Here is a 27,558-nt window from a genome sequence, read left to right as displayed (position 1 = left end):
CATACAGTGCTGAGCGCACTATCAATGCTGAACCAAATGGGGTTGTGGCTTTTATGGCACAGCTCTGACTTGGGGGCTGGCTGTGCTGTCCCAGAGGAGCTGAGAGAGGGCATTGTGCCTCAGGATCTCTCACAAAATGCCCCACTATGCTAGGGTCTGTGTTTGAGAGGTGAATCATACGCCTAGGTAGTGATTTTTGGAACCATTACATCTATTGAGATAAGGTACTTCTATGGCCTCCATTATCACAGTATCTGAGCAACTCACAATCCTTAATGTATTTATCCTCACAACACCCCTGGGAGGTAGGGCAGAGCTAGTACCGCCTTTTCACAAATGGGGAACCAAAGCACAAAGAAATTTAGCAACTTGCCCATGGTCACGCAGAGCAGGGAGTTGCACCCAGGCCTCCCAAGTCACAAACTAGCACCCTAACCCCTTGGCTAAAGGCAGGGTAAGGTCCTCTGGCCTGTATTATGCAGGAGGTCAGACTAGCCCTTCTGGCCTTAACAATCTGTCAACTGGTGAGCACTTCCTCAAGTGAGTATGGTCAATGTAAGCAAAGGTCCCATAACATTCCCACCCAAGTGTGTCCATATCCCAATCCACCTGAGGCAGTTATAGAATGGATTACTGCCCGGGCTACATATTATGCAAACAGTTAGTGATTTTTAAAAAAAAGTTTACTTTGCCCTGAGAGAAATCTCATTGTGAGAGACGAGAGCTCTCTCCACAGTACAATTGATCCAGATAAACTCTGAGACAGACAATGAATGTGACCCTGAATTTCCTTCCCACCGCACCTTTGCAGTCATAGTTGCCATAATTGATCATACTGTAAAAATCACAGGAAAACATGGTATTTTTCTCACCCACATGCAGGCAGCATCTATTCATCAAAAAGAAATGATCTATGGTTGTGATCTATGTGCTTACAGGCCCTTGTGCACCTTAATAATGACAAGCTCAGAAGAGATAAATTACAGAGCACAGAAGTACGATCCATATAGGCAATCCAGCAACCTCCGTGGCCATCCATTTTAATCTACTTGGACACTATGTTGTTATCTTTTTCTTCAGGGGAAGCTAGTTACTAAACTTTGGAGCAGCTGGCATTTGTACCATCTCTTACTTCAAGTGATTTCCCATTCCCTTCTCTCTATCCCCCCTAGATGCAAAATGTGGCTTTGGTGAACCAAATAGAAATAAGAGCTTTCGGAGGATGATTCTTAAGTTAACAATTTATTCATGCAATACAGCATTGCATTTATAAATCCTTATTCCTCCTCCTCTGGAAAGCCGGGGATGTCATAGTCCCCCTTATATGTAGTTTGTCTTTTACACACAATAGAAGGGCACAATTCTGATCTTACTGGGTATGTCTACACAGCAAAGAAAAACCTGTGACTGTCCCATGCCAACTGACTCAGGCTTGTGGGGCACACATTTGAGGGCTGTTTCAATGCTGTGTGGACTTCTGGGCTCGGGCTGGAGCCTGAGCTCTGGGTCCCTCCATCCCTTCCTACACTGTCCTAAAACCCAGGATCCAGCCCTAACCCAGAAGTCTACACAGCAATAAAACAGCCCCTCAACCCAAGCCCTGTGAGCCCAAGCCAGCTAGCATAGGCCAGTCACAGGTGTCTAGCTGCTGTGTAGACATACCCAGTGACACTGGTGTGAATTAGGAACAACTACCTAAGCGAACAGGGTGACAACATTTTGAAAATGAGAAGAGAAAGAGGCCCACAGTTGCATCTATATCAAGGAACAGAATCTCCTCCTACACTTCTGTGGAGATACTGCTGACTTGGACTCATTTAATAAACAGACTGCCTTGAATAGGAAAAGTGCTTGAGTTTAGTTCAAACCTAGCTAATGTGTTCTCTAAGCCAGACAAACTCAACCTTTTCCTAATACAGGTGCAGGGTAATCTTTAGCTTGAATGTAACGAATTAAGTAGTAGGTTCCTGCTAGATGGCCCTGATGTAGATTAGAATAGTATTCTATTCCATATAGGGTCCTATAGGATACACAACACTGCAGTGTCTGAGAGCCTTCCAGTAGTGCATTAAACGACACCTGTCATGTAGGGTTCATTCTCTCATCCTTCAGTTAAAATCCATTTTAAGGTGTTATACTGCTGCACCAAATGCTGTGCCAAGCACATACGACATTTATGGTTTAATTCTGTTCAGCCAGTTTTCAGTCTAAGGGCTGGTCTTCACTACGAGGAGATCGACAATGCTGCAATCAATGCAGCAGGGGTCGATTTAGAAGGTCTAGTGAAGACCCACTAAATCGATGACAAAGCGTTCTCCAGTCAACCCCAGTACTACACCTCTCCAAGAAGAGTAAGTCAACTGGAGAATGTCTCCTGTCGATGCTGCACAGTGAAGACACCTGGGTAAGTCAACCTAAGCTATGTCGACTCCAGCTACATTATTCACATAGCCTAGGTTAGGTCGACTTACCCAGGTAGTGAAGACAAGCCCTAAGATTTCTATGGTATGGGTCCACGAACCACAGGTGGAATTTCCAGAGGGGTTCGCACCTCAATTCAAAAATTTTTAGGGGTCCACAAATGAAAAAAAGATTGAAAATTACTGATCTAGTCTCATCTCCTGCATAACACAAGCCATAGGACTTCCTTGAATGACTTCCTGCTTCAAGTCCAATAACTGTGCTTGAACTATAACATGTCTTTTAGAAAAGCATCTAGCTGTGATTTTAAAATGTCCAGTAACAGAGAATCCACCATAGCAGAGGACTTACAATGGAAATAACTCCTCCAGTTATTCTACATCACTTGTTCCAGGTTTTAAGATTCTCTCCTTGTACACAATATGTTCTTGTGCCCAACATGTTCTAGGAGAGCACATTATTTAATGCCATAATGGAATTACATGCAGCAATGCAGTTTATGCTATCCTTTATCTTTCTAACTGGCAGCAAATGTGACTATTTTTATCATACGCTTATTCATTTTCTTGAATCACTGCTTCATTAGCCATAATCTGTGCTGCATATATTATTCATGGAACAATACATATCCAGCATTTTTTTTGGTGGCTTTTTTTTTAAAATCACCATCAAATGACTCTTGTCTTCCTCCTCCCCCTGCCCCCAAACCCCTAAACCAACCTTCTTAAAATTAATTTTCCACTAAGGCTCATTTCAGTTAATTTTCTATAATCTGGTATGTACTGGACAGTGCTACAAGGAAAAGATTCAAATCCATCTGATATGTAATCACAGGAAAAATTTATATTCCTGCTTTTTATGGATGGGTTTAATTTTCTTTGTACGAGAAAGGTCTGCCCCTTACAACTCACCGTATAAAAGCTCTTTGCAAAAGCAAAGTACATTTCAACAGAACACAATCATGCATGAAAATTCAAACAATTGAAGTGTCAACCTAGTGGGAGTCTTCATTACCTTTCATCTTGGGGAATCATTTACCATCCCTTTTCATAAGAACATAAGAACATAAGAACGGCCGTACCGGGTCAGACCAAAGGTCCATCTAGCCCAGTATCTGTCTACCGACAGTGGCCAATGCCAGGTGCCCCTGAGGGAGTGAACCTAACAGGGAATGATCAAGTGATCTCTCTCCTGCCATCCATCTCCATCCTCTGACGAACAGAGGCTAGGGACACCATTCTTACCCATCCTGGCTAATAGCCATTTATGGACTTAGCCACCATGAATTTATCCAGTCCCCTTTTAAACATTGTTATAGTCCTAGCCTTCACAACCTCCTCAGGTAAGGAGTTCCACAAGTTGACTGTGCGCTGCGTGAAGAAGAACTTCCTTTTATTTGTTTTAAACCTGCTGCCTATTAATTTCATTTGGTGACCCCTAGTTCTTGTATTATGGGAATAAGTAAATAACTTTTCCTTATCCACTTTCTCAACATCACTCATGATTTTATATACCTCTATCATGTCCCCCCTTAGTCTCCTCTTTTCCAAACTGAAGAGTCCTAGCCTCTTTAATCTTTCCTCATATGGGACCCTCTCTAAACCCCTAATCATTTTAGTTGCTCTTTTCTGAACCTTTTCTAGTGCTAGAATATCTTTTTTGAGGTGAGGAGACCACATCTGTACACAGTATTCGAGATGTGGGCGTACCATGGATTTATATAAGGGCAATAATATATTCTCAGTCTTATTGTCTAGCCCCTTTTTAATGATTCCTAACATCCTGTTTGCTTTTTTGACCGCCTCTGCACACTGCGTGGACATCTTCAGAGAACTATCCACGATAACTCCAAGATCTTTTTCCTGACTCGTTGTAGCTAAATTAGCCCCCATCATGTTGTATGTATAGTTGGGGTTATTTTTTCCAATGTGCATTACTTTACATTTATCCACATTAAATTTCATTTGCCATTTTGTTGCCCAATCACTTAGTTTTGTGAGATCTTTTTGAAGTTCTTCACAATCTGCTTTGGTCTTAACTATCTTGAGTAGTTTAGTGTCATCTGCAAACTTTGCCACCTCACTGTTTACCCCTTTCTCCAGATCATTTATGAATAAATTGAATAGGATTGGTCCTAGGACTGACCCTTGGGGAACACCACTAGTTACCCCTCTCCATTCTGAGAATTTACCATTAATTCCTACCCTTTGTTCCCTGTCCTTTAACCAGTTCTCAATCCATGAAAGGACCTTTCCTTTTATCCCATGACAGCTTAATTTACGTAAGAGCCTTTGGTGAGGGACCTTGCCAAAGGCTTTCTGGAAATCTAAGTACACTATGTCCACTGGATCCCCCTTGTCCACATGTTTGTTGACCCCTTCAAAGAACTCTAATAGATTAGTAAGACACGATTTCCCTTTACAGAAACCATGTTGACTATTGCTCAAGAGTTTATGTTTTTCTATGTGTCTGACAATTTTATTCTTTACTATTGTTTCAACTAATTTGCCCGGTACCGACGTTAGACTTACCGGTCTGTAATTGCCAGGATCACCCCTAGAGCCCTTTTTAAATATTGGCGTTACATTAGCTAACTTCCAGTCATTGGGTACCGAAGCCGATTTAAAGGACAGGTTACAAACCTTGGTTAATAGTTCCGCAACTTCACATTTGAGTTCTTTCAGAACTCTTGGGTGAATGCCATCTGGTCCCGGTGACTTGTTAATGTTGAGTTTATCAATTAATTCCAAAACCTCCTCTAGTGACACTTCAATCTGTGACAGTTCCTCAGATTTGTCACCTACAAAAGCCAGCTCAGGTCTGGGAATCTCCCTAACATCCTCAGCCGTGAAGACTGAAGCAAAGAATCCATTTAGTTTCTCCGCAATGACTTTATCATCTTTAAGCGCTCCTTTTGTATTTTCATCGTCAAGGGGCCCCACTGGTTGTTTAGCAGGCTTCCTGCTTCTGATGTACTTAAAAAACATTTTGTTATTACCTTTGGAGTTTATGGCTAGCCGTTCTTCAAACTCCTCTTTGGCTTTTCTTATTACACTCTTGCACTTAAGTTGGCAGTGTTTGTGCTCCTTTCTATTTGCCTCACTGGGATTTGACTTCCACTTTTTAAAGGAAGTCTTTTTATCTCTCACTGCTTCTTTTACATGGTTGTTAAGCCACGGTGGCTCTTTTTTAGTTCTTTTACTGTTTTTCTTAATTTGGGGTATACATTGAAGTTGGGCCTCTATTATGGTGTCTTTAAAAAGGGCCCACGCAACTTGCAGGGATTTCACTTTAGTCACTGTACCTTTTAACTTTTGTCTAACTAACCCCCTCATTTTTGTATAGTTCCCCCTTTTGAAATTAAAGGCCACAGTGTTGGGCAGTTGAGATGTTCTTCCCACCACAGGGATGTTGAATGCTATTGTATTATGGTCACTATTTCCAAGCGGTCCTGCTATAGTTACCTCTTGGACCAGCTCCTGCGCTCCACTCAGGATTAAATCTAGAGTCGCCTCTCCCCTTGTGGGTTCCCGTACCAGCTGCTCCATGAAGCAGTCATTTAAAGTATCGAGAAATTTTATCTCTGCATTTCGTCCTGAAGTGAAATGTTCCCAGTCAATATGGGGATAATTGAAATCCCCCACTATTATTGGGTTCTTAATTTTGATAGCCTCTCTAATTTCCCTTAGCATTTCATCATCACTATTACTGTCCTGGTCAGGTGGTCGATAATAGATCCCTACTGTTATATTTTTACTAGAGCATGAAATTTCTATCCAGAGAGACTCTATGGAACCTGTGGATTCGCTTAAGATTTTTACTTCATTTGAATCTACACTTTCTTTAACATATAGTGCCACTCCTCCCCCTGCATGGCCTGTTCTGTCCTTCCGATATATTTTGTACCCCGGAATGATTGTGTCCCATTGATTGGTCTCAGTCCACCAGGTTTCTGTGATGCCTATTATATCTATATCCTCCTTTATCACAAGGCACTCTAGTTCACCCATCTTATTATTTAGACTTCTGGCATTTGTGTACAAGCACTTTAAAAACTTGTCCCTGTTTATTAGCCTGCCTTTTTCTGATGTGCCAGATTCTTTTTTATGTGACTGTTTGTCATCTGATCCGGCCCTTACATTATACTTCTCATTCCTCTGCTCCTGACTATAACCTGGAGATTCTCTATCATCAGACTCTCCCCTAAGAGAAGTCTGTGTCCGATCCACACGCACCTCTGCAGCAGTCGGCTTTCCCCCATCTCCTAGTTTAAAAACTGCTCTACAACCTTTTTAATGTTTAGTGCCAGCAGTCTGGTTCCACTTTGGTTTAGGTGGAGCCCATCTCTCCTGTATAGGCTCCTCCCATCCCAGAAGTTTCCCCAGTTCCTAATGAATGTGAACCCCTCCTCTCTACACCATCGTCTCATCCACGCATTGAGACTCTGAAGCTCTGCCTGCCTACCTGGCCCTGCGCGTGGAACTGGGAGCATTTCTGAAAATGCCACCATAGAGGTCCTGGATTTCAGTCTCTTCCCTAGCAGCCTAAATTTGGCTTCCAGGACATCTCTCCTACCCTTCCCTATGTCATTGGTACCTACATGTACCACGACCACCGGCTCCTCCCCAGCACTACACATAAGTCTATCTAGATGCCTCGAGAGATCCGCAACCTTCGCACCAGGCAGGCAAGTCACCATACGGTTCTCCCGGTCATCACAGACCCAGCTATCTACATTTCTAATAATCGAATCTCCCATTACTAACACCTGCCTTTTCCTAGAAACTGGAGTTCCCTCCCCGGAGAGGTAACCTCAGTGCGAGAGGCAACCCCAGCACCATCTGGAAGGAGGGTCCCAACTACGGGAAGGTTTCCCTCTGCTCCCATCGACTGCTCTACTTCCCTGGGCCCTTCTTCCTCCTCAACAGCACAGGAGCTGTCTAAGCGGAGGTGGGACAATTCTACAGTGTCCCGGAAAGCCTCATCAACATACCTCTCTGCCTCTCTCAGCTCCTCCAGTTCCGCCACCCTGGCCTCCAAAGTCCGTACATGGTCTCTGAGGGTCAGGAGCTCCTTGCACCGACTGCACACATACGCCACCCGCCCACAGGGCAGGTAATCATACATGTGACAGTCAGTGCAATAAACTGGATAGCCCCCACCCTGCTGCTGGGCTTCTGCCTGCATTGTCTCCTAGTTAGTGAAAGGGTGGTTTACGGAAAGTAGTTTTGGAATGTGGTTCGGTTTATAGGTTTTAGGGGGGGGCCACGGGGAAGGGGTTAGGGCTGGCGAGGGGCTCCCACTCCCTTCCCACTCCCTTGCGAAACTCCCTTGCGAAACTCCCTGTTAGCAGCCCCTGTTCGCAAAGCTCCCTGGTCGCTTGTGCGCGGCTTTATAAAGCCCTGGCCTGGCCTGAGTGAATGCCCCGCCCACTGATTAAGGCTCAGCCAATTACCACCTGGTGATGCGGAGGCACCTGGATGTTAAGTGACCTTGCTGAAATTCACAGAGCAGGTCTGTGGCAAAGTTCAGAATAGGATCTTAGAAATGTAAAGCTAGAAGGGACCTTGAGAGGTCATCAAGTCCAGCCCACTGCACTGAGGCCGGACCAAATAAACTTGGACCATCCCTGACAAGTGTTTGTCCAACATGTTCTTAACACCTCCAGTGATGGGGAGTTCATAACCTCCCTAGGAAGTCTATGCCAGAACTTATTTACTCTTATAATTAGAAAGTTTTTCCTAATATTATTAAAATGGTACTAAATGTCTGTTTATGAATTCAGTTATTTTGCTACAGTAATAACAACACATTGCACAGATATAGTAACGTCATCGGAGAACCTTAAATCATTTTAATGAGGCATGGTGACATGGTGTGGTGATTTCCTCAAGATCACGCAGCAAGTCATTAGCATAGTCAGGAAACAGAAGTCGGGTCTCCTGACTCTCAGTTCCCTGCTCCCAGTTCTACCTACTAGCCCACATTGTCTCTGGTTACACTATATAAGAGACCAGATTCTGTCAAAGGCAAAATGCAAGTGTGGGGTATTGATTTGGTGGGAGAGCTCTCCTTGGGGCGGGGACCACCTTTTTGTTCTGTGCCTAACACAATGGAGTCCATGACTAGGGCTCCTAGGTGCTACCATAATACAAATAATATTCAAAAGCATAAGCATTGGTTGGCCAGTTGTTGTGCCTTTGAAAATCTCCCTTTTAGTTTGTGAAACTGCATATTGGTTAGAGCCAGGTTTTCCAGTGACTCGCAATTTAAGTTCTGAACTCAAGACACCTTACAAAGGCTGGATGTTCAGAACCAAGGAGCTCAGAAACCCATAAGGCATCCTAGGCTAAGCATTCAAAAACTGAGGCACCCATAAGTTGAGACAGCCACAGCATCACCCACCTTCAAAAATTCTGGTTTTAGTTCCTACTTCTGTCTAAAGATACTGCTATGGTTTCCAGTACCATACGTATATTAGCACCTCACAACACCCTTATGAGACAGAGAAGTACTATTATCCCATTTCACATATGGAGAACTGAGACAGAGACTAAGTGATGTACCAAGGTCTCCCAAGCCCTAGTCTAGTGTTCTAACCACAGAACCATCCATCCTGTATGGTTTTGCACATTTATTTAATGGTCACTGAACCTTTTTATGTTGCAAACTGTTTTCTGGACATTTAAGCTGATCCAAAAGTTTCTATTCCAACTTCCTTTTTTTGTTTAAATAGAAGTTAAAGTTTTGAAATAATTGTTCAGTTTTGTCAATCTGATTGCCTCAGCTGAGCATTATTATTCTGACAAGAGAGTTCTTCTAGACAGGGCTGATGAAATTAGCTAAAGATGAGAGCCATGAATGAAGAAAGTAATCAAGATTAATACCTTCATTTTGGAGGGTTGACAAGGTGGATGCACACAGCAACTCTTTCATCAATTAAATCATTTGGTCCTAAAAAAGAACTGAGGTTCTGGTCCTCGTTCCGCCTGGTTGGGAGAGAGCTTTAATTTGACAGCATAAGCAGAATGTTTCTGAATTAGAGTCAGCCATTTTTCTCCGATGACAAAAGGTGCAACTTGCATGCAGAATCCTTGTGCAGCTTACAGACATGTTAGTGCCGAGTTCAGTTGTTGGGGTAGTCTGGAGAAACCCTTTCCCTGAACTGATAAAGATTGAGTTACCTATGGTTGAAGTACACATCCCCAACTAATGGCCAGGGCACGGAGCATTCTCCACAGCCCCTCACCAGTCACTGTAGCTGGACTGAAGTGTGACACTCAGCTCTGTCTTGCACCTTCCTGGTAGTTCCAACCCCTGAATCCACCTAAGCATAGATTCATCGATTCCGCCCTTAGCTTGTCCCCAAAGTTTGCCTCTGCAACAGCAGTTTCTAAGCCAGCATGGAGCCCTCCTCTCCCATATGTAGTGGGTGGACAGGCTATCCCTTGTATCTGATCACTCCCTTCCCCATTCAAGGTTATTCCTGAGCCATCCATGAGCATGCTGCTAATGTGTGAATTTCCCCTTGTGTGGTTAGATTATTGCAGTGTAGGCACCTGAGATCAGGATAGGGATTTCAGACACAAAACCTAACATATTGAATATATGTAGGGACAAAATTAGAAATGCCAAGGCACAAAATGAGATCAAACTAGCTAGAGACAAAGGGTAACAAGAAAACAAATACATTAGAAGAGGAAGACCAAGGACAGGATAAGCACATTACTCAAGTGGGGGTGGGGAATAACAACAGAAAATGTGGAAATGGCAGAGGTGCTTAATGACTTTTGTTTTGCTTTTCACCAAGAAGGTTGGTAGTGATTGGATGTCTAACATAGTGAATGCCAGTGAAAATGAGGTAGGATTGGAAGAGGCTAAAGTAGAAAAAGAACAAGTTAAAAATTACTTGGACAAATTAGATGTCTTCCAGTCACCAGGGCCTGATGAAATGCATCCTAGACTACTCAAGGAGCTGACTGAGAAGATCTCTGAGCCATTAGTGATTATCTTCAAAAAGTCATGGCAAATATAGTGTCCATCTATAAAAAGTGAAATAAGGACAATCCAGGGAATTACAGACCAGTCAGCTTAACTTCTGTATTCAGAAAGATAATGGAGCAAATAATTAAGCAATCAATTAATTTGCAAACATCTAGAAGATAATAAGGTGATAAGTAATAGTCAGCATGGATTTGTCAAAAACAAATCATGTCAAACCAACGTTAGCTTTCTTTCACACGGTAACAAGTCTTGTGGATGGGGGGAAGCGGTAGATGTGGTATATCTTGATTTTAATAAAGCTGTTGATACTGTCCTGCATGACCGTCTCATAAATAAACTAGGGAATGCAACCCAGATGGAGCTACTATAAGGTGGGTGCAAAAGTGGTTAGAAACCATTCCCAGAGACTGGTTATCAGTGGTTCACAGTCATGCTGGAAGGGCGTAATGAGTGGGGTCCCATAGGGATCAGTTCTGGGTCCAGTTCATCCATGATTTAGATAATGGCATAGAGACCACACTTATAAAGTTTGCAGATGATACCAAGCTGGGAGGGTTTGCAAGTGCTTTGGAAGATAGGATTAAAATTCAAAATGATCTGGACAAACTGGAGAACTAGGATGAAATTCAAAGTACTCCATTTAGGAAGGAACAATCAGTTGCACACATACAAAATGGGAAATGACTGCCTAGGAAGGAGTACTGTGGAAAGGGATCTGGGGTTCATAGTGCACCACAAGCTAAATATGAGTTAATAGTGTAACGCTGTTGCAAAAAAAAAAATGAACATCCTTCTGGGCTGTATTAGCAGGAGTGTTGTAAGACACGAGAAGTAATTATTCCGCTCTACTCTACACTGATTAGGCCTCAACTGGAATATTGTGTCCAGTTCTGGCCACCACATTTCAGGAAGGATGTGGACAAATTGGAAGGAGTCCAGAGAAGAGCAACAAAAATGATTAAAGATCTAGAAAACATGGCCTATGAGGAAGATTGAAATTTGATTTGTTTAGTCTGGAAAATAGAAGACTGGGAGGGAACATGATAACAATTTTCAAGTATGTAAAAGATTGTTACAAGGAGGAGGAAGAAAAATAGTTTTTCTTAACCTCTGAGGATAGGACAAGAAGCTTAAATTGCAGCAAGGGAGATTTAGGTTGGACATTAGGAAAAAACTTTCTAACTGTCAGGGTGGTTAAGCACTGGAATAAATTGCCTAGGGAGGTTGTGGAATCTCCATCATTGCAGATTTTTAAGAGCAGGTTAGACAAACACCTGTCAGGAATGGTCTAGATAATTAGTCCTGCCACAAGTGCAGGAGACTGGACTAGATGACCTCTCGAGGTCCCTTCCAGTTCTATGATTCTATGAAATTAACAGCTGGGTAGCATAGAGAGAATCAAACTCATGCCAAAAGGCCCAAGCCATGGTTCTGTACCTTACTGACCTACCTCAAAAGACTGCATGACCTCCTCCTTGGCACCCTAAGGCTTTGGTGTGAACAGGAGGGATTGGAGCCACAGAACATCTTCTCCCCGTACCACTCAGCACCTTGTGAATTTCTGAGCAGAAACCTGCATCAGATTTTAGCAGAATTAACTTGCAGGTTCCCATGCTGAGGTTTGGGGGGTGGGGTGGGGAGCTAGTGTGTACCTTAATGCCACATTTCCTAGTTTTCAGAGGTTTAAGTTTGTCTTACATTAACTTTTACTTTCCTGGTTTATAGAAGGTTAAGCATAGGTACACTTGCTGTTCTGGAAGGGTACAAGGCACTGCTGGTTGACCTTAATTCTGCATTGACAAAGTTTTAAACAGGGAATTACTCCCCTTTTTTTTATTTTGAGGAAGTGGTGGGAATGAGGAGGTCATGACTGGGGATCATCTTTTAGGGGGCAGAGAGAGGCTTCCAGGAAACACCCACTGTCACTCAGCTATGACCTCTGATCTCCTCCTGGCTCATCCATGCCCCCAGTAGGACTGTAGGGCTACAGGGTGGAAGGCAGGTGGTAACTGATGGTCTCTGAGGAGCAAGGAAAATGGAGGAGCGCCCCATACCAGCAAGGGAGCTAATATAGGGAGAAGGGGCTCTGTACAAGCTTCAGTGGAGGATTGGAGAGGTGTAAGTGACCTATTCTTCTCAGACAAATCAGAATAGCCCATGGAAATGAATGCCGCCTGACAATAGTTCTAAGTGTGAACTAACCCATTCATCTCAATGGGTGTTCTTCCTCCCCGCCTCCCCCCCATACTGCCAACCCAACCCGTTAAATATGAATTATCAAGACAATCTCTCTATGCATGTGGATTTAATAAAATAAGCTCCTTAATGGGGGCTGGAGGGGCTATATTTTAGGAATCTCTTGACCAAATGACTCCAAATTTGTACCAAGTAGAATACCCATTCTGAGAATCTCACTATGCACAATGATTCTAGAGTATTTTAAAAATTAAAAGATGCTCCTGTTACGAGGGTGGGAGGTCTGTATTCTTGGGAACCCCTTGGTCAAATTACCCCAAATTTGCATCACAAACTGTATACTAGCCTCTGTTGTGGCATACGAGTTTTCAAGGCTATCAGTTATGCTTGTGGATTTTAGAGCATTCTGACTATTGAAATCAGCTCCTTATTGAGGGAGAGAGGGATGGGGGTTATCTGAGGACACCATTGACCAAATGACCACAGCTCATACCACTACTCCTAATATGTCACAGCAATGTTATGGTGGAGTGATAGTATCACCACAGTTGAAATGAAAATCTGGTGCCACCTTAACAGGAGGTGAGAAAAGTGGCCAAACATTCTGCCCTTTGGGTTAGAGTATAATTTGTAAAAGTTTATTTTAGCTTTTCCACTGCTTAATTTTATATAGCAATTTGTGGGGTAAAAAAATATCACTGGAAGTTTGCTATGACTGTTTTTAAAAGGACCATGGCCATGACTACATTTTTCTAGTGTCTGACATTTCCTTCACAACCCTTTCCCCAAGAACTCTAGGTGTGATCCCTTGGTTTGTGTAGTTGAGATGAGTAATGGTGTCTGTGTTTATTTTTTGTGATAAACTTAAGTTACTGCTCTGTGTCTGTATCCTGGCACTGTATCAGCCAATGTCAACCTTACCCCAGTCCTTAGACTAGAACTTTTCCTGATGCTCAGCAACCCCTTTTGGTCATGCTGACATTGATGAGAGTCACAGCTACTTACTTTTCTTCAGTCAGTCCCACTGTCCAGGAAATGGATGAGGACCCTGCCACATGATTTCATTACCCTAATGCTGCTGCTTACCACAAACTTTTGTCCTCCCTCTATTTAATGTCATTTTCCTAGATGATACTTAAGTAAAATCTGAGCATGCATGTGAATATCAGAGCGCTTTGAAATATCAGCTCATAAGCCAGAAACTTTGTTCCCTGAGCATAATCTCCAGAAGGCGCTCCGACAGAACTGAGCAATAAAGATGCACAACACAGTCTCAGAAAGCTACCAGGACTCCAACTCACAGTACAGTGATACTGTTCGGGTTCAGTGGCCACAGCATGTCGCCTTGAGCTTTAAGAACCATGACATTTTGATATCACCTCATTTTGAGGGGGAAGGGGCTGTATGTCAAACCATCTTGTTCAAACCACCTCCAATTTGGACCACTAACACTGCCCCAAGCCATCATGACGCCCAGCAGTTTTCAAGACAATCTAAGTAAACATGTGGATTTTAGACCACTTGGAGAAATCAGTTGTTCAAGAGTAAGCTAGTCTCAACCTTAACTATAATGCTACCACCCTGCTATAATAAATGAATGCTTAGACTGATTACAATGTGAATGCAATGCAGATAATGTGCCTAGATTCTAAAGAGCACACGTATTAAGTATGAAATCAAAGGGGCAGTAATATACTTAATTCAGTCCCATAGTTAACATTCTGGTTATGTGAATTAGTAGTAATTAACTATCAGAAAGCACAACCACAGTGTAATTACACTACAATTGCTGCATAAATTACAGTCACTGAATTATAAAACATAACCAGTATCTGCACAGCATTGCAGATACCAAGCTTAAGCCTTCATTGGCTTGCACTTTGTGCAGGAACTTACAGCTGTGATAACTGAGAACCTGGTAGGCGTAAATTGCTACCATGCTGATTTGATAGCATTTTACACATACCCTCAAATTCACTTTGGGCAGGTATTAATCACTCCTCAGGGATCAAGGTAGCGAATCAGGCCCACTGAGTTTCTCTGTTGTTGCAAAAAGGAGCATTGTTGTTATTAATCCACATTCTCTTTCTTCTACAGTATTTTTGAACAATGGCTTAGAAGACACAGACCTCTGCGAGAAGTTTACCCAGCAGCCAATGCACCCATTGGACACAATCGTGAATATTACATGGTCCCATTTATTCCTCTCTACAGAAATGGGGAATTTTTTACCCCATCAAGGGAGCTAGGATATGATTATGAATATCTAGCAGACCCAGGTAATGTTTAGTGATAAGCAAATTCTGAATTTGCCACCTTTATATAGCATATATCTGTAAAGAGACTAAGTTCAAAAGGTGCCTTCTTAATCAGATTTATTCGGTGAGAGTATTTGCAGTCATATCTGCATTTGGTCATTAAATCAGTGATTGATTTAATGACCAAAGGAAGTTTGTCGTCTGTCAGTACTGCACAGCCAACACAAGCAGCTATGGGAGACTGTAATTATCAACAGAATTATTTAAAAAATTCCAAAGGCAGGGCCATGTTTTGCTTTCAATTATACCAGTGCAAACCCAATGAGTACAGCAGGACTAAGTCAGGTTTCACTGAGGGCCTAATACAAAGGCCACAGGCCTGGTGTAAATTAGCACTGCTCCATAAATCAATGCTGATTTACACAAGCCAAAGATCTGGCCCCATGTAACTGCATAACTGAGGGCAGAATCTATCCTGCAGATTCTTTATTAATAGTGATAATTGCAAGAAACACAGAACCCGGCTGGAGTTTCAGATCCCAGGCTCAGGTTTCAGGACCGGCAGCTGGAAAACCACCTTTTATACTTGGAAACTTAATAAATCTGTTATCTTAATTATCAAGGATTAACGTCACCCCAGAAAACAGCCAATGAATTATTTAAGTCCTCAAAATAAAGCTTAAGTAGGATTTAAGTGATTCATGAGCTTTGTACGGGCTCTTTGCACAGTGATGAATTTCACCATGAGATACGCAGTGTCATTTTTACAGAATGCAACTAAAGGGCTGCATGAGGGTCTTTATTATTACTTAAAATAGATTAAATGTGAATTGTTTAGAAATTGTATTGATATGTAGGATGGGGCCATTTAGCAGTGTAGGCTTCAATAAGATCTGCATGCACTAAGATAAAGGACAAATTTTGTTCAAGACCTAACCTTTCCCCAGAGCTGAGGAGCATTCAGATCTTGGACTTAAGTTCGGCGATTACCAAGATAGGCCACTGGGATGATTAGACCAATGTTGAGGGGCATTTGGATCAGGGATTCAAACCTGGGACACAAGGTACAGCTAGAAGATCAAGACTTTCATAAAGTAAAGAAATGAATGAGATCAAGGAACTGTGCAACCTTTTGTGAATGTGTCTGTTCAGTTGCAAACGCAATCGGCCGCCAAGAGTCCAGTAATCATACATCAAAGGCAGCAGAGACATTTTAGCAAGACTAACATTTGCCCGAATAGCCTTTTTCACTCTGTCTGAACAATACTACAGTACTTTCAGGCAGCTCTCGCCCTCGGAAAGATTTTGCTTCCTAATGACAGGGTCTGACTTCTGCATGCTTAGTAAACTGCTCCAAAATAGTGTTCAGCCTGCTCATTCAATTCTTTTGTTAAACACAGTCTAGCAGCTTGTGATTCATTGCTATCCCGAAAGCTTATTTTTATGGCTGATTATTTCAAGTATCGTTGTCCTAGCTAATCCGATGCCCATTTTAGAACTACAGCATAAGCAGGAATCAGTATTTCTCCTATGATTTTTTTTAAAACCATTCTTGAGATTTTTTTTTTTAAAGTGATACATTTGGGGCTTATTTTATATTCTAGTTTCTGAATCTTTAGGGTTCATGTTTTCAAGCTTTTCTCTTGAACTAGAACCATTCATTTATTTTTAAATCAAAACTGTGATTTTCACATCAATCACTTAATTCCAGGAACTGGGGCTTTAAGAAAAAGTGCCAAGTAGTGGGAAAGTTCAAAACACTGCAGAATACATTAGCATTGCAGAAGTATACAGGAAATCAGACACAGGAGGAATCTGGTATAAAAAAGAACTAAAAGTGATTAAGTGCAATATTAGAGAGACAAAGTGGGTGAGGTAATATCTTTTATTGGTCCAACTTCTGTTGGTGAGAGACCTCTTTTTCAAGAGCTCTGTGTGGCTAGAATGCTTGTCTCTTTCACCAACAGAAGTTGGTCCAATAAAAGATATTACCACCACAGTGACCTTGTCTCTCTAATATCCTGGGACTGACACAGCTACAACTACACCGCAGACAAAATCAAGTCTGTCCTTTCTAGTTGCTTTGCAGGAGGGGTGGTTAAGATGGTTCTTTATTTCTGCTGAAAGATCAGCAGTAAGGGTGAAATTCATCCCTGTGGAGAGAACCTGCACAAGGTCTATGTGCCACTCAAGTCCCTCTTCAGTCCCATTTGCAGGGCCGGAGCCTAAGTTGTCATTCTTTATTAGAAAGAAATAATTGGTTCAAAATTAAAAATGGGCCAGAGCGACAACATTCAGATTCTGGATATCCAAAGATTCAGGTGGGTTTGAGTGTTTGGAGCTGGGCTTTTCCCTAGTTAGAAGTGTTGGATTCACAGTAAGGATACAGCTACACTTTGAACTGGAGGTATAATTTCAAGCTTGAGGCGACATACCCATGCTAGCTCTGATTGAGCTCACGTGCTAAAAATAGAAACAGAGCCACAGTGGCACAAGTGACAGGAGATGCCAGCTGCCCAAGTACGTACCTAGTGACTTGGATGGAATTTTACTGAGGATGGCTAGGCCCTCCTGCCACAGCAACACTTCTATTTTTAGCAAACTAGCTCAATCAGAGCTAGTGCAGGTATGTCTATTTGAATCTCCAACTTGAAGAGTAGACATAGCCTCAGAGAGACAAAAGCTAGCTTCTTGTTTGAGCTCATATGCTACAAGACACCAAAATGCTGCAACGTGATCAAGAAGGACTAGAAAAGATGACTCTGTGATCAAAGGCAAGGAGCTACGGTTGATTTGCATGGTAGGTACAGTGAAAAGATACAATGCCAAAAAAAATTAGCAGTGATGATTTTCTCATAGATCACGGTCTGAGAAGATATAGAAGCTTATGCAGAATCTTGCTGATGAGTAGGAGGATGGGTAATGGGACAGGAGTAAGGAGAATGAGGAATGGTCAAATAAAACTTTTATTTCAAAGCAGATGGAAGAAAGGAGTGATGTGACAATAGCAGAGATTCAGTCGAGATGTTGAAATGAAGTGACTAATTGTGATTATAGATAGAACATGAGCAGGGAGGTAGGAGACATATAAAGATGGAAAGAAACCCAGTGAGAAAGGGTCAGTCAAGGACAGGAATTATATTGCTCCACTTCTGCTGAGCAGTAGCAGATGTCTGGAGTCTTGCAGGCTAGCTTCCCAGTGGAGAAGAAATCAGTAAGGTGGAGTCTGCATATATTCAGAGTGTCTTATTTAGACACATGCTTGCTGGAACAGAGGTGGTCACAAAGTAATCCCTTCTTTCATGAATTACAGTGAAAATATGCATAGCCCAGTCCCAGGAACCAACTCTGCCCCAAGAATTAATTCAGGCTGAGGCAAGGAGCCCACTATCCCACTCACCTTGCATAAGAAAATTAACGCCACCACACAGCTTATCTTCCCAAGACTGAACATTTGCTTGCATGCTAATAAAAGAATTGGAAGACTGTAACAGCACCACCGGGTGCTGCCTGCCATAATATGTATTATTATAGTACAAATAGGATGCTGAATACTAGTGTTTGAAGCCCAGGCCAAGTTATTTCCAGAAATAATTCCTTAAAGCTAACTCCTGAATCCATTTTTAGACACATGCCAAACTTTCACCCAACAGCTCCCCTTAATCTCAATGGGAGATATTTGGTGACCTCACTAGGTATTGATGGCCGAGTCACACTTTCGAGGAGTCAGGCAGATACTTAAATATAAACCTAGGAGCCTAAATACAAGTTTCCATATTTGAAATACTTAACTAAGGTGTTTGATGCTGTAACTTCAACAGATACAGGTGAAGAGAAGTGCAGGTGATGCTGGGCTGCAGGCAGAGTAAAAAGTAAAGGCAGTGTGATTAAAATGGTGTACGGATACTGTCTGGAGTGGCTCACAGCTGCCCTACCTCAGGGCAGACTGCCACAAACAGGGCAGACACCCAAAACTGGTGGTGTGGTCGATAATTAGATTTCACCAAGCCAGTAACAAATGTGAACTCCTGTATCATTATAAGAGTCTTACCACGGACTCACAGACAGTCCCCATAGACTCTCCAGTCTACCTTGCCACCCACGCAAACCTGACTTAGTGATAAATGGTCGCTCACACCAAAAATCGCACCACATTCAGGTTGCTTCTAGTTCCAAGAGACCAGTCACTTACCCCAGATCACTTGGTACCTTAGATCTTACAAAGACAACACCTGTAGCCAATGTTGTAATAAACTATCTAAAAGTTTATTAACTAGGAAAAGGGAATAAGTTATTTACAGGTTAAAGCAAGCAAACATACACACAAATGAGTTACCATCTAAATCATAAGAACATAAGAACGGCCGTACCGGGTCAGAGCAAAGGTCCATCTAGCCCAGTATCGGTCTACCGACAGTGGCCAATGCCAGGTGCCCCAGAGGGAGTGAACCTAACAGGCAATGATCAAGTGATCTCTCTCCTGCCATCCATCTCCATCCTCTGACAAACAGAGGCTAGGGACACCATTCTTACCCATCCTGGCTAATAGCCATTTATGGACTTAGCCACCATGAATTTATCCAGTTCCCTTTTCAACATTGTTATAGTCCTAGCCTTCACAACCTCCTCAGGTAAGGAGTTCCACAAGTTGACTGTGCACTGCGTGAAATCCTAAGAGTGATAGAGTTGTTGTGATTTGTCAATTCAAAAATCTCTTTCAGGGAGGACCCAGGAGGCAGCTCCTGGTGATCTCTGGCTTCAGTTTAGAGTCTCTGGCCCTGTCAGAGTTTAAACAGCCAAAGATGAAAATCTTTCCTGTGATTTTATTTTATTTCGTTCATTCAGCTTCCAAGTCCACAGGATGTGCTTCCTTAAATGTAGTATTTCCCAGGTGCAATAGGGCCATTAACCAATCCTTTGTGTTTCCCGTGCCTGGGTTCAGACAAAACATTTTCAAAGTTATAAAGCAAAACTTACATGTTTTCTTGTGGCATGGAATACAGACATTACAAGTCAGATTAACACATGCAGCAATTTACAAGCATTCCACAGAGTCTAAACCCTAAATACATTCCTATAAGACTAATGCCTATTCTGAGCAAAACTAACACAGAGGAGAACTGGTCTGGTCTCCAGCTACGAGTTTGTTAGCTCTTGGCAAGAGCTGGCATCTGGCCTACCAGCATCACAGATGCTTAATAGGCCTGCAGTGCAGCTTTGCAGTTTGGTGGATATTGGGTGTGCTCCTGAAGGCCTAGTCTGAGGTGTTCTCAGAGAGACAAGACTGCCGACAACCATGACTTTGGGGAAGTCCATCTCCAGAATCGAACTTTGTCATCTCCACTCAAACGTATCCTGTGGTGGCAAATTGACCAGCAGCATAGTAGCACACAGACAGACCCATGCCAACTTCAAGAGACCGTGATGACTTTTTCCATCTTTGAGGTATTCAGCAGCATACACTATGGCTAGAATAGAAAAGGGCTCTGTTTGGAACTGGAGAGCTGACAATAAAATGGCAACAGCTAGGTGAGATAAAATGCAGATGCCTGGATGATAGGATGTAATTAAAATCAACAGTGCACGTTAAATGTTCTCTTGGGATGCAGTTTAAATCCCTAAACTGCATGACTGAAAAAAGAATTAGACTATCAAGTTAGAAAAAGAAAAGAAAAGATGAGAGTGTTTCAATCATGGGAATTTCCTCAGGCTCTGGAAAGTGAAAAATAAGGTTAATTGGAAAAGGAGGAGGAAACCAATGTTAAAAAAGAGCCTTAGAGAGGAGGGAATAGGAGTGGAAAGTTTGGATATTAGCTAAAGTAGTTTATTTGATAACAGGAAATACGGATTTTAAAAAGTCAACTTCTCTCCTTACTTGCATGTCCTTTTGTAGCAGGCAACTATCATTTGGGAAGCCAGGAACAAATTAAGAAAAGATATAACTGGAGAACACTGGATATTGTACAGCTGTGGCCAGCCTTCTTTCTTGGAATAAAGATGAGCAAGCTGTTAAAAAGCAGCTTTGTCAATGTAATTGTTAACTTTGGGTAAATCAGAAGAAAACATGCTATATTGTGCTAAAGATACATCAGGAAACATTTGATTGATATCACTTAAAGATACAAACGTAACCCATTTTTGTCAGTAACCATTTTATGTGTGTGTGTCGGAACCTACTGCAATGTGATTTTGCAGTGAGAGGTAGAAGGCCCAGCCTTTAAAAACGATCATAAAACTTTTCACCAGCCTACACACACAGGAACTGATTCTCAGCTGCTGCCAAGCAGAGTGAGAGAAGGCCTGCCAGGGACCCAGTCACGGCTCCCTAATCTGCCCAGTTTTGACACAAGTTAGAACTTCAAGGGAGCCGCTCTAATTTCCACAATGGACGATCAAGCACCATGATGCTCTACCCTCTCAGCAATGCCCTGCCCCCAAAATGTCCCTTGCACAGCAGGAATTCTCCACTGACCATCTCTACAGCCATGATTACATAGTGCAAAGTGAACTAAGCAAACAAGAATCTGACTGAATAAATAAATAATCTTTCCTGGCCTTCCCCCCCTCGTAACTAATGGCGATTAAAATCCAACTGACATTTTCTTTGTCCATCAAGAAAAAACAAACAAACACACACAATGACTCACCCTGGGGAAGCAGAATTTTGCAAGGCTGAGCTAGATGCATACAATTTCTTTGTGGTCTCAAATATTGCTTTTAAACATGGTGTTAAATAGCTAACTGGATAAGGCAATAGAAATGCATGTGACAGGAAGCAGCAAGTCATTGCCAACATATCCTGGGTGTATGTGAATGAATAAATGATTCAATGGCTTTTGTTTTTTCCCTTTTGCTAGCCAGCTGAATTTTGTTTTTGATGTGTCCAAAATTAACCCTGAAATGGTCTTATCCTAGACCCAGATTGGGTAGAAGAAATGTTCAAAAGGCTGTTGTATCATGTATCACATATCAAGGAATAACACAAAATGACTATTCTTCTCAAACTAAACACACTCTTTATTAAGAGAACTATTTTCAGAGATGCTGCAATTGAACTAGCATCCTAATCACGTGCACACTGACTAACTTTCTGGTGCTTCCTCCAAACTCTTCTCTCCTGCAACCCGTGCTCCATCCTCCAAGTCCCAGCAGGTTTGTTACAGCTTTGTACCACTAAAGGGACTTCTAAATTTGAAAGTGGATTTGTTCTTTATTGGTGTTCTATTGTACCGATAGTGCACTGGCCTATTTTTCAGGGAAACACCACCCTGGCAAAATCTCCAGGAAGCACTGTGCTAGACCAGCCACTGGGAACAGGAGTCAGAGTGGTAACCAGGTTAGTCTGTATCAGCAAAAACAACGAGGAGCCTCCTAGGTGCCACAAGTACTCCTCGTTGTTTTTGGGAATAGGAGTGGTTTTTTCTACCACTCCTAGCAGCCACCAGAGAGAGTCCATATAGTTCCACGAATGCAAGAGAGACACAATGAATGATTGCAGAGTTGTTTGTTTTTAAAAATAGGCAGTTAAGAAATTGAATGTGGGGACTGTGCTGGGGTTATTATTTGTATTTGTCTCTGGAAAACTGAGGGATTGGGAGATTTTGCTGGTAATTGTTACTAACTGATGGACAGATGTCAGGAGGCGGGATTGGCTGCTATTTGGTTTTGCAATAGCTTAATTAAGAGTTCATTTTTAATCAATGACAATGGCACCTAGCATTTAGGATGAGCATTCTTTTAAGTTTATTAAATTAAAACACAAACAAATAAGTTGAACTGAATTTGACTCACCAAAGTGTCTCTCAAGTAGAGCTGGGTTAAATTTTTCACTCAAAACTTTTTTTGTTGAAAAATGCAGATTCAGCGACACCAAAATGTTTTGTGAATTTGTGTTGATTTCATTGAATTGTCTGTGTCGGAGCCTTCTGCACCCAGAAAAAAAAATCCAAAACCTAAATGTTTCATTTTGACATTTTATAAACAAAACATTTTGATTTTTTTAATTCAAAGTGACTTTGCATTCAGAAAATTCCTTTAATTTTATTTTAAAGATTTTTTTAAATGTTAAAAAAAATGCTCAAAACTGAAATGAAGTGTTTCATTTGGGGTCAAAAAAATGTTCTGTTGGACCCCAAACTATTTATGCATTCATTTATTTATTTAATGGATTTTTCAGTTCACTGGCATTTCCTAATCACCCAGTTTTACTCTGAGTGTTTCAGAGGGGCCGTTTTTGCCGTGCTCTCTGACCTGGCAGTATTACGGATTACAGTAATTGACTGTGGTAACGGGGTCTTTGGAATTCTGGTGGGTTCTAATCCGCAGACATACATGCACAGGAACAAATGGATTTTTACTGGTGTGCATTACAGATCACTGGGCCAGAACCACTAGTAGGCATAAACAGACTAAGCAATTGCTTAGGTCCTTGAGCAGCTCAAAGGGACCCCCTATTAATTAGTAGTATGTGTTGTGTGTAGGGGGGGCAAAATATTCCTGTTTAGGGCCCCCAGTTGGCTAGCACTGCCTCTGGGGACACTCCGTGCTCTGGCATCCGAGTTGCCATGGTAACTTCAAGGGAGCGATTGCATGGATCTTTTCTGTGGCAAAGGAAACTGAAAACAGGCAGTAGATGCCTGGAGGTGGCTGCTGGCCTCTAGCTTGTTAGAGAAATCCTTACAGGTTGAGGTTAAAACAGGGCAGAGACATGCTTAACTGCATTTAAGTCAGTGGTAAAATGGAAGACAGTAGTAGTTCCCCTCTGTTAGATCATGCAGCAGCCCCATCTGGCCTCGTGCCACATTACATTTTACCAAGGATAAGGCTGACAAATGAGGAGCCCTTGTCCTCCAGATTGATAATGATGGAGTCAAAAGATGGTTGCAGAACAGTGTAAGGTTTTAAGAAGCCACAGAGGAACATATTTTGTTCCAGTCAAACTCTGCAGGAAGGAGGACTGCACAACAAGGCTCATTTTCAGTACCATTTTGGCAGTATCAAGATTTCCATGGTAAGTTTCCGGCTCCAATTTACTTAAGGAGCTAAAATATTTCCTGATTCTGTGATGTAAACACACAAGTATACACAGACCTAAAAACCCAAGACAATATATGTACACAACACAGTTCTCTTTATACTCACAATCTTATAGCAAAAGGCATAACACAAATGGGAAAGGGATTGAAAGAGTCCAATAAAAAATGAGAGAAGCAGGGCTTCATCCTAGAATAAGTTGCAACTAAGACCTCAATATCTCACATTTTTTCTCAAAAATTAGGTTCATATTTTTATACTTCCTAGCAAGCCACTCATATTCTTTCTACATATCAGCCAGATTCATAAGGACGACGACATACGTAGCTTCTTATACTTCTTAAATAAGTTCTTAGGTATGTTAAAATGCTCAAGAACTATGTTCCCTCCTGTTACCCTTCCACAAAGCATCTATTTTATCACCCCTTTTAGATTTTTCTTCTCTCCTTGTTCTCAGACAAAAATCATTGAACTAGAGTCAAGGACCAGAGAATGTACTGATACCAGTTATTGTTTGCACTGCTGTAACTCTTAGATGCACCAAACTGGGATAAGGGCCCCATTGTGGTATAACAACAAGTCAGCCCCTGCCCTACATAGCTTACTGTCTAAACATATGAGAGACAATGGGCCAGAAATTTTCAGTGCAGGTATGCTGTGGCCCAACAGGTGGAAAAAAAACTGAGCAAGAGAAGGTCATAGGGAAGTGATTGGAACAATAAAGAACACATCCACTGCCTGGGAGCTTAAGTTTATAACTTTGCTAGACACTAAAAATCATTCACTTAATAAAGGTACTGGATTTATGGTTTATTACAACAATCTGTAACCCACTAACCTCCCTTTTTTGTCCTCTGACTGTCAAGGTGTTAACTGGCTGCTTCACCTTGAACGGTCTCTTATAATATGTATTAACTATTTATGCTAAACAATCTGTTCCACCTTGTATTTAGCTGTGACACTCTGAGTATCTTTCCCAGACCTGATGTTCTCTGTGTAGCTCAAAAGCTTGTCTTTCTCACCAACAGAAGCTGCCCCAATAAAAGATATTACCTCACCCACCTTTCCTTTCTAATAGCCATTGTTAGAAACTTAAGGGTAAAAAGAAAACTTTGGAATAACAGTATTAATAAACAAACAAAAACTAGCCATTTGGAAGCCAGGAAATTCAGAATTAGGGTTAGAGCTAAAATAAACCCATACATTGGCAGGTATGGGATGGATAGGATAGGTTGTTGTTTTTTTTAAAAAAAGCAACAAACCCTGTATTTTATGGAAAATAGCTGTGACTGTGAGAAAGTGCCATCTACTCAACAATAAGAAAGGGAAAATAAAACATGTACTTACCAGCTAGAAGAGAAGAAAATACAACCAGCTCCAAAATGGCTCCTTTAGAGTTGTAGCTGCTTGGCTCTGTTGAGTGTATAGGGCCAGTCCCAGAAAGGCATGCTGGGAGAAAATGTTCCTACAAAAGGGCAACCCTGCACTAGAGAGAGAACAGTAGTAGGGGAGAGGGTTAATTTTGATGTGATCATCACAGGGAAAACTCTTTCTTGCAATAGAAGGTGGTCTAGTGGTTAAGGTGCTCTCTGGGGATCCAAGAAACCTGGGTTTAACTCCTTGTTCTACCACTGACTTCCTACATGGCTTTGGGCAAGTCACTTAATCTTTCACTGCTTGAGTTTCCCCATCTGTAAAATGGGAACTATATCACAGGGGTGTTGTGAGGATAGGTACGTTAGAGATTGATTTGGTTTTCATTTTGGAGGCTGTCTTCATAAGAAAAGGGCTGGAGAGATTTGTTATTTTTTTCTCAGATGAATGTGTTGGTCCCCACTAATCACTGAGTGCTGTTTGAAATTCCTCTAGAGACCAACTGACCATTTGGAATACACCAGTATACAGCTTCCCAGCACTGCTTTTCCCTTCTAAAAGGGTGCTTTGAGTGAACCTCAGCTGAAGTTTTCTAGGACAAGTGATTTTGGGACTAAAGCAGCAAGAATGTTACAAGGACATTCAAAGCATAATTAATATTTATGCTTTCTGAGCCCAATTTCTCCAGAACAGCTTGTCTAAGTCACCTCAGATATTATCTTTAAAAATCTGCTGGCCATATTCCACACATGCAAAGCTTAAAATGAAAATAGCTAAGGGCTGAGGTGAGGTCCAATTCAGACTTAAAATGGAATCCTTAGGGTATTCCATATTTAATATCCAACAGCACTAACTCCTCTGCCTTTTTACTATCAACACCCTTACTTCTAAACATCTGAGCAAATTTCTGACTGCATGGGTGCATAGTCATCCAGCAGTTTATGCTTTCCTCACCCATAACTTATAAGTGGCTATAACTGGTTCTGTGAGTAATTCACCAGTTGTGCTTCACTAAGGAGTCCCACCAGCATTAATGCCAGTATTGATTCATGTGGCTTTTTCTGCCCTTTTCCACAGAGTTTGGTTTTGACATTTTGGTTTCATCAAAACAAGTCAGTCGAGATGGCAGAAGTTCATGCTTTCCCAGGGAAACCACAGACCATCTTGGGTCTACTTTAAATGGATCCCAGGAGTCTTCAGTGGATGGCAAATTGTTCAGCAACCACCTCCCATTTTGGGGGCTGCACCAGGGGCTGAAGTGCCTGGGGGCCTGTCTAAGTTGTGGTCCCCTGTGGACCACATCACCACCAGGAATCTCTGAAGTGCTGTGTGCAGCAGTTCTGCCTTCAACATGCCTCTTCCGCCCCCAGCTTTGCCTGGCAAGTTCCCTATGGCAGGGCTTGTGAGGTGGTCTTTGGAGGGCAGACTTATGGTTGTCGTCTTCAATTCTGGCCTGGGAGAATCCTCAACCAGTCAGATACATGGCTTTGACAACCCTTTATACCATTCTGGTCCTTTCACCCTGCATAAAGAGCCCAGAGGGGGATGAGGAGCTCATCTAAAGTTTGGCCTGGTTTCATTGAATATTTTTCTCAGCTGTAATTAAAACTGATGAATAAATTTCACATCGGATTCATTCTCTTCATTCTCACCAGTGAAAATAACTAGAGTTGGGTGACCAGATTCTGACATCAATTAAACCAGTGTAAATCCAGAGTGCAACATCAGTGAAGTCAATGAGTTATTCTAGATTTTCGCCAGTATAACCAAGACCAGACTCAGGCTCATCGTGTTTCAGAAAGAATGCCTATTTGTCCACTTTGATTATGCAACTAACTCAGACTTTAGGGACTCCACCCCATTCGTTACCTTGAGGGATGCATTTTCCACTACCTGGCACCCTGAGTATACATTTACACTTGTGCAAAGGGAGTATAAAATAGGTGGAAAACATTACCAAACCAGCATAGTAGCCCTGTGCACTCACTTTCCTCAGATGTAAATGCCTGCAAAATAGCCAGGGTAATGGAGACTCAACCCCATGGAATATAAACCCCATTGGGTGAGCAGTATCACATTTGGTCTCCTACTCCAGAGTCTTGTGTACATTTATAGTGCTACATAATGAAGAGCTAAACTGAGAGCTTTGACTCTCGTGGTGCCTTGGGATAATGGACTGAAATAATCACTGAAGAGAAATCAGACTGAGTTGATTCCTAACTAGGACAGAATAAGCCTGTTTGCATTTGAGAAGCACAGCTTTACTGCAAAG

At 42.0% G+C, this 27,558-nt stretch overlaps 2 protein-coding genes across 2 annotated transcripts in view; one reads left to right on the top strand and one right to left on the bottom strand.

The window, feature by feature from the left end:
• TYR (tyrosinase) overlaps positions 1-27,558 on the top strand; it is an 82,842-nt gene that overhangs the window by 54,199 nt on the left and 1,085 nt on the right. Inside the window, exon 4 of the mRNA XM_045020209.1 lies at positions 14,719-14,900. Within this exon, the coding sequence (XP_044876144.1) occupies positions 14,719-14,900 (182 nt within the window). The remainder of the gene's footprint in view (positions 1-14,718; positions 14,901-27,558) is intronic.
• GRM5 (glutamate metabotropic receptor 5) overlaps positions 1-27,558 on the bottom strand; it is a 488,230-nt gene that overhangs the window by 459,692 nt on the left and 980 nt on the right. Inside the window, exon 2 of the mRNA XM_045020200.1 lies at positions 25,260-25,398. The gene's annotated coding sequence lies outside the window, so the exon portion shown is untranslated. The remainder of the gene's footprint in view (positions 1-25,259; positions 25,399-27,558) is intronic.

Source organism: Mauremys mutica, chromosome 1 (assembly GCF_020497125.1).
Source record: "Mauremys mutica isolate MM-2020 ecotype Southern chromosome 1, ASM2049712v1, whole genome shotgun sequence".
Lineage (NCBI taxonomy): Eukaryota > Metazoa > Chordata > Testudines > Geoemydidae > Mauremys > Mauremys mutica.
This window is presented reverse-complemented; position numbering and strand designations above follow the sequence as displayed.